The sequence below is a fragment of the Dama dama genome, chromosome 3, assembly GCF_033118175.1.
Source record: "Dama dama isolate Ldn47 chromosome 3, ASM3311817v1, whole genome shotgun sequence".
In the NCBI taxonomy this organism is placed as follows: Eukaryota; Metazoa; Chordata; class Mammalia; order Artiodactyla; family Cervidae; genus Dama; species Dama dama.
Genome location: NC_083683.1, coordinates 52,504,187 through 52,518,481, shown reverse-complemented (window position 1 = coordinate 52,518,481; position 14,295 = coordinate 52,504,187). Strand labels below are relative to the sequence as shown.

Below are 14,295 nucleotides of genomic sequence, written 5' to 3'. Positions count from 1 at the left end.
TTCCATTATCATGTTTTCTGTTCCCCAAATTTATGAGCAGTAAATGATAGTATATTATATATACACATGTATGTATAAATACATATTTATATATTAATATATACATGGCAAATAGTCCATTTGATATGTTAACACCGTAAACCAGGGAAGTGTTATATGCAAAAATGTTTAGAAGCCATTGACTCAGTACGTTTGAAAATTGTCAGAAAGAGAAGGAAAAACAAATTGGGAAATTTATTCTAATAATTATAGTGATTGATACCTGAGTATAAGTTGTTCAGTTACCAAATCGTGTCTGATTCTGTGACCCAATGAACTGCAGCACACCAGGCTTCCCTGTCCTTCACTATCTCCCTGAATTTGCTCAGACTCATGTGTATTGTGTCAGTGATGCCATCCAACCATCTCAACCTCTTGCCCTCTTCTCCTCTTGCCCCTAATCTTTCCTAGATCAGGGTCTTTTCCAGTGAGTCAGCTCTTCACATCAGGTGGCCAAATATTGGAGCTTCAGCTTCAGCATCAGTCCTTCCAATGAACATTCAGAGTTCTATTTCCTTTAGGATGGACTGGCTTGATCTCCTTGCTTGATCTCCCTCAAGGGACTTTCAAGAGTCTTCTCCAGCACCACAGTTTGAAAGCATCAATTCTTCAGCACTCAGCCTTCTTTATAGTTCAACTCTCACCTCCATACATGATTACTGGAAAAACCATAGCTTTGACTATACAGACCTTTGTCGGCAAAGTGATGTCTCTGCTTTTTAATATGCTGTCTAGGTTGGTCATAGTTTTCCTTCCAAGAAGCAAGCATCTTTTAATTTCATGGCTGCAGTCACCGTCCACAGTGATTTTGGAGAAAATGAAGAAAATGAAGTCTGTCACTGTTTCCATTGTTTCCCCATCTATTTGCCATGAAGTGATGGGGCCAGATGACATAATCTTAGTTTTTTTAATGTTAGTTTTAAGCCAGCTTTTTTACTCCTCTTTTTCACCTTCTATACAATAGACCAAAAACTGTAATGCATTAACCAATTGTTATAACCACAGTTGTTGTAAGCACCCCCAATACACACACTTTTTTTTTCCACTGAGATACAGAAACATTAAATAACTTTATCCAAGGTCACTTACACATAAATATGTGGGTTTCAAATCCAGATCTGTCTGACTCCAGAACTTGTGTTTTTGAAATAAATAGGATTTACCAATTTATTCTCATTAGACCCATTGTTATAAATTACCAACTCTAGTTGCTTAACTTCAAGAAAGAAAGAATAGATTGGAATTAATTTTTTCAGTAAAAATAATGTACACTGAAAAAAATAAAAAGACTGTTCAGGATTTGTTTTTTCTACCCCTACCTCCACTCTCCAGTCCTAAAAGTAATTTGTTCAAAATAGATAATCTGGAAAATACAGGAAAATATTCATCCCTTGAATCTATCACTCAGAGATAACCACTGCTAGTATTTTGATGTACTTGCTTCATGATGAGTGTGTGGCATTTTTTCCATGTTGAAACATTTTAAATTATTGCATAACATTCTAGCATATATACAAATTATGTTTTATTTAATCATTACCCTTCCACTTATGTTTCTAATTTTCAGTATTACAAATTAAAACACCTTTAAATCTCTTTGTACATAAATATTTAAGCACAAATATGCTTTTTTCATCAGGAGACAGTCCTGGAAGAATTACTGGTTCTGAATGCATGAACTTTTTAAAGACTTTCTAAGTATTTGTCTAAATGACTTTGTAGTTATAATAATTTGGTGGCTCAGATGGTAAAGAATCTGCCTGTAATGCAGGAGACCCAGGTTCAGTCCCAGGGTCTGGAAGATCTCCTGGAGAAGCGCATGGCAATCCCCTCCAGTATTCTTGCCTGGAGAATCCCCATGGACAAAGCAACCTGGTGAATTACAGTCCATGGGGTCACAAAGAGTCAGACACGACTGAGTGACTTTCACTTCACATACTTCTACCAGCAGTTTATTGCAATTTCATAACTGCTACCACACTACCATTAAATATTATTGCTGTTTTTAAAATAAATATCAATCTCTGGCCCTTACTAGCAGAATGACCTCAGCCAAGTTTCTTGTCTGTTTTCTCATCTGTAAAATGGGATAATTATTTTAATAATGAAATGTTTCTTTAAGTTATTTTAAGGGTTAAGTAAAACAAAGCAAGTAAATCGAGTACCACATGCCTTGTTAGTATAAACTCAGCAAATGTTATCTACTCATTTTTAAAGTGTGCCAATTTGGTGGAAAACAGAATACTTGCTGTTTTAATTTGCACTGCATAGAATATTTTCTGGGCTCTCATATTTGTTGCTGTTTAGTCACTAAGTCTTATCTGACTCTTCTGTGACCCCCATAGACTGTAGCCTACCAGGCTCCTTTGTCCATGGGATTCTCCAGGCAAAAATAACTGGAGTGGGTTGATGTTTGCTTCTTCAGGGGATCTTCCTGGCCTAGGGATCGAACCTGCATCTCCTGCTTGGCAGGCTGATTCTTTACCACTGAGCCACCAGGGAAGCCAGAGGGCTCTCATATATATTTGCTCATTTAATTCTCACAGCATGTATGTTACATAATAGGCATTGTTACCCACATTTACCAGGGAAAGTTGCCAAGGCTCAGTGAGGCTGTTAACTTGTGAAAGGTCACATTTCCAGGAGGTGGCAGAGCTGTACTTTAAACTTAGGACTCTGAGCCCAGATTTCTTTGTATTTACTGTTCCATAGATGCCTGCAGTTTTGTTACATGTCACCTTATTTAGTCTTATTACTCTCAAGTATATAAAGAAACTCAAATTAGGTTATAAATAACCAGGTACTAGTAAAGATCAAAAATGTATAAATTAGATGTAATTGAAAATCAGGTATCTGTAAATCAGTGCTTTGAATGTGTTTGAGAATTCTTGAAAGGGTTGTCATACACATTTCAACACACTTCTTGAAATCCTGTTTGCGCTATCTTTAAAATTATGTGAAACAAAGGTAAACACCTACCTAGTTCTTAACCAAACTATTATATGTGAATTATTGAGCTTTAATTTTAAAATCAAAATTATGTTGATTAATATTGACTGAAAGGGAACTGTTTACAGAAAATTATAAACAGTTGTAATAAACACATATAAAGATTTAGAAACATACGTATCACATTGCAATAACGTATAGCATATAATTATTTCTTTCTCTTTTTTCTTTTAAAGCTCTAAATTGAATAACATAACCTTCAGGTAAATATGTGTATATATCATAATAATTTTGGATGGAAAATTATTTGCCACAGGTGTCAACATGAAAACTTAGTAGAACTACTTGGTTTCTCAAGTGATGGAGATGATCTCTGCTTAGTATATGTTTACATGCCCAATGGTTCATTGCTGGACAGACTGTCTTGCTTGGTAAGATGTTTTTTTATTATATTGTTTGGCTTCCTGTTTCTGTGTTGGAATTCTAATATTTTCTCTGTGACAGAATCTTTTAAACTGTATTAATATCCTACTTTGTGAAAACTATAGAGTTGTCATGTAAACAATTGGAATTCCCTTTCTATCAGGTGATAATCTAAAATGTAAAATTATCAGTCAAGGCTAGACTTTGAAGATGCTCTTATATATTTTTATTGTTTGATAAGAAATGCTAATTTCCATTTGATCTTATTTAGCAGCAGCGGCAATTATTGTTTAACAACTTAAAAAGTGGTAGTTCTAAATTCTTAGCAATGTAATCATGTGGTCAGTAGCTGCTTAGAAGAAATGTTCTGTTATATATTTTCTGTAGATTTTTTTTTTTATTCTCCACTTTTATTTTTAATTGGTTTGTTTCTTACTTCATAAGGATGGTACTCCCCCACTCTCTTGGTACATGAGATGCAAGATTGCCCAGGGTGCAGCTAATGGCCTCAGTTATTTACATGAAAACCATCATATTCATAGAGATATTAAAAGGTAAATGCTGCCTTTAAAAAGCTTTTGGAGAACTGTCTTTAAAGAGTAATTTTCTCTCTTTCTATTCACTATTGACATGAACTTCTTAACCTGGAACATGCCACGAAAGCTTGTCTCACTAAGGACGTCTATAATCTCCCTTATTTCAAACCCAGTGACCTATTTCTAGTACTCATCCCAAGTAACCTGTGTTTTTTTTGTTTGTTTTTCACAGTATGTTATTATGTTCTTCTTGTCAGAATTATTTTCTGGATCATCACTCTATTTTGAATCACTTTCGTTCTTCATGAGTACATTTCAGTTATCTTCCTTGTTATGTATTTATTTAATTAACAAATATTAATTGAGCATCCACTATACAACAGGTACTATGGATGATATAGTTAGCAAAAGTAGCACTTGGAGCATCTGTCAGCAATCAGATAATCACAAAATAATAGTAGAACTTTAGTGTATAGTCTATAGGATTAATATAAAAAAGAGTTCCCTGAGAAAATTATACTTAAGCAGAGATCCGAAGAATGAACAGGACATAAGTGAGTACAATTTGAGGACAGCTGTAGAATATGGGGAAAGAGTATTCTAGGAATAAAGGAAGCACATTTGTGAGACCAGTGTTCAGAGGGAGCATGATGGGTTACAGGAGGTTAAATAAATGACTGAAGTGCAGAAATTGAAGGAGTGATTGATAGATAAATAAGATAAAATTATAAAATAGGCAGAGAGCTTAGCCCTGTGTAGGACCTAATAGACCAAGATAAGAGCTTTAATTTTATCATAAGTATAATCAAATGCCATTGAATAATTACAAGGAGGAATGTGGCATCATAGTTAAGTTTTGAGAAGATCACTTTGGCTTGAGAATAGAGACTCATTTGTAGGAAAGGGTAGCTTGGAGCCTGTCATAGAAGATTTGGTGGTAACAGTTTATATGAAGAAATGTGAACAGATTCTTGCTTATTCTTGGCTGCAGGGTGGGTGGGTGGCATTCAGGGAGAGGGACACGTCAGGAATGACAGCAGGATTCATGGCTTCCAGAACCTCATTCTGGAATCGTTGTGGCATGATTCACTTACAGAGAAAGCAATGAAAGAGGACAAGGTTGGGAGTGGAATATGTGAGTTCTCTTTTGTACATGTTGTGTTAGAGGTTCCTTTAAGATACAGAAGTGAGTAGAGATGTTAATCAGTGTGGCGTACATGTTGGAGCTGAAAGAAGTCTGAGCTGAAGATATCTATTTGTGTGTGACTTATGTATAGGTGTTAATTGAAGAGCTAGCATATAGTTGTCTTAACTTTAAGAAAGATATAGATTAAGAAAAGATTCCAAGATTTGTCCTGAGGAACTTTAAGACTTAATGGCCAAGTAGAACAAAATGAGTCTTAAAAAGTAATCTAAGAAAGTATGCAAGGAAGCTGAAAACCAGGAGAGTGTGGTATCCCTGAGAACAAGGAAAGAGAGTTGCCTGAGAAGGATTAGTCAAAATTTTCAGTTGCTTTTTAGAAGTCAGAATGAAGGCTGAAAAATGACCCATTTAAAAAAATATTTAAATGAGGCATTTGATTAGTGCCATGAAGGTCATTAGTGACTTTCAGGAGATCTGTTTCCATGTAGTAATTGGGTCAGAATTCAGGTGGTAGTGAGGAGAAAGTGAAATGTGAGTATAGACAAGTCTGATGAGACACCTATTTAGCCCATGAAGGGGGATAGCTGGAAATCAATGTGTCATTCAGCAGACTTTTTTTTTTTTAAGATGGCAGACACCAAAGCATGCTTTTATGCCTGTGGGAAGAGGGACGTGATAGAACAGAAGAGAAAAGTGAGATAGTTTATAGAATATGGTTCCTGGGAATGTAGAAAGGAGTCCAAGTAGAGGGATCGGGCTTAGGAAAGAGAAGGTACACCCTCTCCCATCCATTACTCGTTGGTGTATTCTAACTGATGTGTATTCTAATTGAGTCCTACCTCATTGTCGCTTCTGTTAATCCTGCATGTTCTTGCTGAGGGATTTGTTGACTTCAACTGTTACCTCCGTGTGGGTGACTCAGACCTGTATCATTAGCCTCCAGTCCTATATTTTCAATGTCTCTAGACCAAATCACCCTACTACAATGTTCCATAGCAGTTCCTAAGTCAACATGTTGAAAGTCAAATTCATTTCTCTTCCAACCCAAATTCTTCCCTCTGTGTTTCTTTCCTGATCAAGTGAAGTCAGTATTCATCCTATCTTCCAAGCTAAAGACTTCCTCATTCCCCATACCATACAAATTACAAGGTTCTATTGAGTGTACCTCAAAATTTGCACCTCCTTTTCTCCCCAGCCTTCATTTACACTTTCACTATCTCTTATTTGCTTTTTTACAAACTTTTCTGGTCATCCTTTAACTGGTCTGTGCCAGTTCTTGTCTATGCTCTAATATACTGCCAGGTTGTGGTTCTAAAAATCAAGTTTGATAACATCAGTTCCCCACTATGAAACATTTAGCTGGCGTCCTGTTGCTCCCAGGATAAAGTTCAAGTTCTCCTCACATTCTATTGACACCAGTTACTTCAAATTGATCATATGTGTTTTTGTTTTCATCACTGTGTCCATGCTGTTCCATTTGCCTGAAATGCATTTCTTTGCCTCAGTAACCTCAACTTCTAATAATCCTTCAAGACTACACCCACTTTTCACCTTCTCCTTGGAGTTTTCTGCAGTTCTTCTGCACACACAGTTGTTCTCTCAGCATTTTGTACCTACTATCACCATTAGGAGTTTTTAAAAATTATTTCTATACCTTTGTCACAGACAAGATTCTAAGATTGTCCCCATGCCCAGCACTGAGCTTAAATACTGTAACACATTGCGGGTCTTGAATAAAGTTTTGTTGGATGAAAGTATGATTGTATGAGCAAATGCATAAAATAAATGAATTAAGATCTTTTAGCCATATTCTTTCCTCTTCAAAAGATTTCAGAGAGAGTACCCCCTAAGAAATGATACAGTTGAGATACTCTGGTTGGAAGTTTGTTTTTAAGTGAACTGAGAAATTTTAGGGGAGGCATTAAGAAGGGTGCTTTAGCATACTTTGAGGGAAGGTACTCCATAATAAATTATTTGTAATAAAAATATCACTAATGTGAAGAGTTTTACTTTACTTTTTTTTCAAATTTTCCTTACAGAAATAAAAAGGAAGACAGTCTTATTCTTCTTTAGCGATAATCCTTAATCCAGATTTATTTACATAAATTCAAGCTTTTATGATGTGTATTATAAAATGGTTACTCTGTAAATACATACAGTGATACACCTTTCTAAGGAACTGTTTGATTTGTCTAAAAAGAAAAACTGTTTTTCAGTGCAAATATCTTACTAGATGAAGACTTTACAGCCAAAATATCTGACTTTGGGCTTGCACGGGCTTCTGAGAAGTTTGCACAGACAGTCATGACTAGCAGAATTGTGGGAACAACAGCTTATATGGCACCTGAAGCTTTGCGAGGAGAAATTACACCCAAATCTGACATCTACAGCTTTGGGGTGGTAAGTTTCATATAAATGTATTTATGTATACATGTAATGGGCTTCCCAGGTGGTACTAGTAGTAAAGAACCTGCCTGCCAATGCAGGAGGTATGAGATACGGGTTTGATCCCTGGGTCAGGAAGATTCCCTGGAGGAGGATATGGCAACTCACTCCAATGTTCTTGCCTAGAGAATCCCATGGACAGAGGAGCCTGGTGGGCTACAGCCCATGGGGTCGCAAAGAGTCAGACATGACTGAAGCAACTTAGCATGCATGCATACACACTTATAATATATTATTATATATATTATAAATATATATATTTTACTATCTATATAATTAGTAACAATAATCATTCTGGTTGTACTTGTGAAATTGAAATAGAATATTTTGAATACACCTGTGTTGCTTAGCTCTCATATGTAAAGATGTAAATTGCTCACTTTAACCTCTAGTTAAATGAGAAAGTGATAACTTCTCTGAATTTGTAAGGCTTTTAAATTGATTTCTGAAATTACTGTAAGAAATATTTTTTTTGCCACATGAATTATCATGAAACTTAGTATATAAATTGTGTCCTACAGTATGCATTTTAGTGTCATATTTTAAAGAGGAAATTTTTGAAGGAAATATGTTGTGGCACTTTCTGATCTATCAGTTTGATAATAACCTTTTATGATGGCGTAAGGAGTGGGGTGGGAGTGGTTGAGAATTGGAAAATCCTTTATCTTTTACGCTCATTTGTGTTTCCTTTATGGATGTCTACTGTCATAACACTGTGAAGTTAAGGCACAAGTTCCTAGGATATGCCTGAGGTTTAGAAAATAGTATTCTCCTAAAAGCCAGAGAAAGTTATACTTGTGAAGTATCTTCTGCAAGGCAGAAAAAGAGTATGTCCAGAACACATATTTAGGGAGCTGATTGTTTAGTAAGTTGCCAGGATTAAAGAACTGCGTGTGGAGTTGGGTGGGTTCTGAGGTGTTAGGGAAGAAAGGGTGGCAAGAAATGACCACAGCCTGTGTTCTTTCCACTGTCATGCCTAAAAGGCATAATGCAGTGTGTGGAAATGGTTCATCAGATTTCATAATCAAGTGCCATGTTCCTTCCAGTTTCTATATGTTGTCTTGAGTCTTACTTTGAGTTTTACTTTCTTCTTAGGTTTTACTAGAAATAATAACCGGACTTCCAGCTGTGGATGAACACCGTGAACCTCAGTTACTGGTAATCGAAAGATTTCACTTTTCTAGTTCTTGTCTCTTTCCTTTATAATCTAAATTTATGTAGATAAATTTGGCATCTGGAAATGTCATTTTCTATTGGCAATCTTTCTGTTGGCAATTACATAGTGGCATATGGAAAAAGCATCAATTATTTCTAATCTCAGCTCTGCCATGAAATATTTGTGAAGCTTGGAAAAGACACTGATATATTCTATGTTCTAGTTTCTTTGTAGCTAAAATCACAATGAAGCTGTATGATTTCTGAGATCTCCTCTAGTGTATTTTTATTTTGTTACTTTCATGGTGATTACTAACACCATTTTCAGCTTAGAGAGGAAAAACAACATTGCTTCCTTTGAAATTTGTGTCAGACTAGAATTGCTAATAAAATTCTTTCTCCATCGCTCTTGTGGAATATTTTTTAATGAAGTTATTATAGAAAATTTTACCTGTGTATTATATAGGGATTCATTGACAATTATATAAATAGACTAACTGAATGCTATAACTACAGGAAAGTTATGCCATGCCTAGTTTTCCTGTATAATAAATTTTAAGAACTTACAGGGTCTTATAAAATAAAAAACTTACATAAATACTACCACATATGTTTTTCATAAAATTATTCAAATACCTCAATTCAGTTCAGTCACTCAGTCATGTCCAACTCCTTGCAACCCCATGGACTGCAGCACTCCAGGCTTCCCTGTCAATCACCAATTCCAGGAGCCTACTCAAACTCATGCCCATCACATCGGTGATGCCATCCAACCATCTCATACTCTGTTGTCCGCTTTTCCTCCTGCCTTCAACCTTTCCCAGCATCAGGTTCTTTTCCAATGAGTCAGTTCTTCACATCAGGTGGCCAAAATATTGGAGGTGAAGCTTCAGCATCAGTCCTTCCAATGAACACCCAGGACTGATCTCCTTTAGGATGGACTGGTTGGATCTCCTTGCAGTCCAAGGGACTCTCAAGAGTCTTCTCCAGCACCACAGTTCAGAAGCATCAATTCTTCGGTGCTCAGCTTTCTTTATAGTCCAACTCTCACATCCCTACATGACCACTGGAAAAACCATAGCTTTGGCTAGATGGACCTTTATTGGTAAAGTAATATCTCTGCTTTTTAATATGCTGTCTAGGTTGGCCATAGCTTTTCTTCCAAGGAGCAAGCATCTTTTAATTTCATGGCTGCAGTCACCATCTGCAGTGGTTTTGATGCTCAAGAAAATAAAGTCCCTCACTGTTTCCATTATTTCCCCATCTATTTTCCATGAAGTGATGGGACTGGATGCCATGACCTTAGTTTTCTGAATGTTGAGCTTGCAGCCAACTTTTTCACTCTCCTCTTTCACTTTCATCAAGAGGCTCTTTAGTTCTTTGTCACTTTCTGCCAAAAGCTTTAGTGTAGTCAATAAAGCAAAAGTAGATATCTTTCTGGAACTCTCTTGCTTTTTCAGTGATCCAGCGAATGTTGGCAGTTTGATCTCTGGTTCCTCTGCCTTTTCTAAATCCATCTTGAACATCTGGAAGTTCACAGTGCACGTTCTGTTGAAGCCTGGCTTGGAGAATTTTGAGCATTACTTTGCTAATGTGTGAGATGACTGCAGTTGTGCGGTAGTTTGAGCATTCTTTGGCATTGCCTTTCTTTGGGATTGGAATGAAAACTGACCTTTTCCAGTCCTGTGAACACTGGTGAGTTTTCCAGATTTTCTGGCATATTGAGTGCAGCACTTTCACAGCATCATCTTTCAGGATTTAAAATAGCTCAACTGGAATTCCATCACCTCCACTAACTTTGTTCATAGTGATACTTCCTAAGGCCCACTTGACTTCGCATTCCAGGATGTCTGGCTCTGGGTGAGTGATCACACCATTGTGGTTATCTGGGTCATGAAGATCTGTTTTGTATAGTTCTGTGTATTCTTGCCACCTCTTCCTAATATCTTCGGCTTCTGTTAGGTCCATACCATTCCTGTCCTTAATTGTGCCCATCTTTGCATGAAATGTTCCCTTGGTATCTCTGATTTTCTTGAAAAGATCTCTGGTCTTCCCCATTCAATTGGTTTCCTCTATTTCTTTGCATTGATCGCTGAGGAAGGCTTTCTTATCTCTTCTTGCTATTCTTTGGAACTCTACATTCAAATAGGTATATCTTTCCTTTTCTCCTTTGCCTTTAGTTTCTCTACTTTTCTCATCTATTTGTAAGGTCTACACTGACTTTATTCTAATTTCTGTGTTCTAATGGGACAAACCACTCTGACAAATTCAGACTTGTGTATACCAGATTATTTCCCTAGAACAAGGATTAGAAAGTCAAAAGGTATAATATATTTTCTCTAAGGCTTCATGCCATATTTTTAAGAAAAACCATTAATGTAATGTCTCTATATTATAATATTGCTACAGATATCCCTTATATAAGTATATATTATAAAGCTTTCCATCGGTTCTTGGATATGTATAATGAATATTGAAAAGTGAAAGTGAAAGTCGCTCTGTCATGTCCACCTCTGCAACCCCATGAAGTATATGGTCCATGAAATTCTCCAGGCCAGAATACTAGAGGAGGCAGCCTTTCCCTTCTCCAGGGGATCGTCCCAACCCAGGGATCGAACCCAGGTCTCCCACATTGCGAGCAGATTCTTTATCAGCTGAGCCACAAGGGAAGCCTAAGAATACAGGAGTGGGTAGCCTATCTCTTCTCCAGTGAATCTTCCCAACCCAGGAATCAAATTGAGGTCTCCTGCATTGCAGGCGGATTCTTTACCATTTGAATATTACATGGTATCTAATATTTTACAGTAAAGTATATATATAAAGCCTCCAATTATTGTGAGAAGTTAATATTTTCATAATATTTCATAATATTTTATACACTGTGAGTACATGCTCAGTCATGTCTAACTCTTTGCAACATCATGGACTGTTAACCCACCAGGCTTCTCTGTAGCACGTTGTGAAATTTTGTCTTTATCAAAGAAATAGATCCTCTGTTCCACTGGTTATTGAAGGTCAGGAAAGAAGCCTGGGCTGGAGTTACAGTTTTTGAGCCATTCATGTAAAGGCATACATAAAGCTTTGGATGTTGATTGTATTATACAGAGAAAGTGTATAGATTAAAAATATAGGAGGGAAAAAGATTACCACCACAAAAATAGGACTTTCAATGACAGGTTTACTCTCTCATAGTTCTGGAAACCAGAAGTTGAAATCAAAGTTTTGTCCAGGCATCATTCCCTCTGGATACTCTAGGGGACAGCCTTCCCTTGCCTCTTCCAGCTTCCAGTGGCTGTTGACATTCCTTGACTTGTAGCCACATCCCTCCAGTGTCTGCCGCTGTGATCACATTGTCTTCCCCACTGCGTGTGTGTGTGTGTGTGTGTGTGTGTGTGTGTGTGTGTGTGTGTGTGTGTGTGTATGTCCGTGTTTCTTTCTTACACCGATGTTTATCATTGGATTTAGGGCCTCCCTGGGTAATCCAGGATGATCTCATCTCAAATTGCTTAACATAATTACATCTGCAAAGACCTTTGTCTCCAAATATAGTTACAGTCACAGGTTCTGGGGATCAGGACTTGGACATTTCTTTTGCGGGACCACCCCTCAATCACTACAGCATTCTCGTTGTCCACCTCTCTCCTTATGCGGTACCTTTTCATCATGGCCTTGCCCCCTTTTTCCTCCTCCCTCTTTGTCTTGATTCAGCAATCTGAGTACCCATAGAGCAGTGTGCTTGTGCAGAGAGGAGGATCTACATTCAGAGTTGGAAGTGCGCCATTGGGAGCGCAGCAGAGGAGCAGACCTCACTGGGCCGGAAGCCTGGTAAGGGCTGCCAATGAGCATGTGAGAGGAATAGACAGAAACGGAAAAGTCAGGAGGCAGATGGCTGAACGTTTCTAGGAAGGAGATATGTATGGATGTATTAATATAAGTAAGTAAGTAAGTAAGTAGAATTTGTCCTAGATGTCCTCAGTTCTTAATAAGGTTACAACAGCAGACAGTAAATACGAGTAAATGTTATTATAATGTAGATTAAATAATTAAAATGTATTATTTTATAGCATAGTAATATTAATTCATTATACATATAATTTATATTTACTTACAAATACATTTATGAATTTACCTGATTTGTTTCTCTTTTATTTGAAGCTTTTAAAGTTTTAACTTTTGCCTTAAAGCTAGATATTAAAGAAGAAATTGAAGATGAAGAAAAGACAATTGAAGATTATATTGATAAGAAGATGAATGACATTGATTCCGCTTCCATTGAAACTATGTACTCTGTTGCCAGTCAATGTCTGCATGAAAAGAAAAATAAGAGACCAGACATTAAGAAGGTATTAATTTTTACATGTATTTAAAAAGTGAAGGAGGTGGGGTTTGTCATTTTTTCCCACGTGTACATTTCCAATCAATTATTTAATGCATTTGTTTTCTCTTTCTTTATAAAAGGTTCAACAGATGCTAGAAGAAATGACAGTTTCTTAAAACTTTACTGGAATAGACTCTTGGATTTTTATATACAGTTATCTAAATCATTTTTTAAACTAAAGTTTTTTTTTTGTAAGTATTCTTTATCTTTTATAAGGCAGCATGGTGAAATGCAGTGGTTATTAAAGCTTTCGTAGAACTCACATATAGAGGACAAACAGTAGCAGAACCGCTTTTGCAACACTTAACCCAACTTTCTTAGAGTCACTCTGAGTTCTTACAGTAATCCCTGAGATAACTCCTCGGAATCTCAGCAAACACGGTTTGAAAACTCAGAATTAGCTAAACAGAGGATAGGACTATAGGGTGAAAAGACCCTGGGCTGAAGGCTGACTCTACTGCTAATTTTCTGTAAAGATTTGGGAAATGTCTTAGCTGCTTTGAACCTTATTTTTTTCACCTATACTGTTGAATTAATATCTACTGTGCCTCTCTGACAGGTAGTCATGATGCAGAGTATGTACAAGCACTTTGTAACTTGTAAAGGGATATAAAATTTAATGTTTATATAAATAATTATAAAATCCTATTATAGTTTTCATTTGTTTATAGGGTCATGTTCACAGTGTGCTATTAGCAATCATTCATCATAAGCCAATTGTGCCCTGATGATACTCCCATGATAATGTGGCCATTATTAGCATATATTATGTAGCAAATTTGAAGGTGTTTTGAGATGCGGTTAAGGTCCCTCATCTGCTGACTTTTGAGTATCAACAAGAAGATACTGTTTTGGGGGCCTGACCTAATAAGGTTAGCTCTTACAAGAAGTCTGAGTGATCCTCCTGTGGATCTTGAGGTAAGCTATCATGTTGTAGGAAGGCCACATTGGCTATAATCTACTGGTAGCCTCTAGGAGATGAGAGCTACCTTCCAGCTATCAGTCAGCAAGAAAAATCTGGAACCTTGGTTGTGTAATACCAAGAAACTCAATTTTCCAAAAACCTGAATTAGCTTAGAAGAGTACTTCAAATTTCAGATATTACCATAGCCCCTGTTGACACCTAAATTTCAGCCTTGTGAGACCCTCAGTAGCAAACATGGATTTCTGTGCCTGGACTTGTGACATACAAAATTGTGAGATAATAAATGAGTTGCTATAAGCTA

General features: G+C 36.8%; 1 protein-coding gene and 1 long non-coding RNA gene across 3 annotated transcripts in view; both read left to right on the top strand.

The window, feature by feature from the left end:
• IRAK4 (interleukin 1 receptor associated kinase 4) overlaps positions 1–14,295 on the top strand; it is a 25,491-nt gene extending 11,196 nt beyond the window's left edge. For both annotated transcript variants that reach the window (XM_061129583.1, XM_061129593.1), the window contains exons 7-12: positions 3,305–3,419; positions 3,856–3,965; positions 7,308–7,491; positions 8,632–8,694; positions 12,876–13,034; positions 13,150–14,295. In XM_061129583.1, coding sequence (XP_060985566.1) covers positions 3,305–3,419; positions 3,856–3,965; positions 7,308–7,491; positions 8,632–8,694; positions 12,876–13,034; positions 13,150–13,185 — 667 coding nt within the window. In that variant the 3' untranslated portion in view covers positions 13,186–14,295. The remainder of the gene's footprint in view (positions 1–3,304; positions 3,420–3,855; positions 3,966–7,307; positions 7,492–8,631; positions 8,695–12,875; positions 13,035–13,149) is intronic.
• Positions 8,704–12,412, top strand: LOC133046687 (uncharacterized). Its single transcript, XR_009690543.1, has 3 exons — positions 8,704–10,386; positions 10,500–10,551; positions 12,400–12,412. It is a non-coding gene; the product is annotated as an uncharacterized LOC133046687 (long non-coding RNA).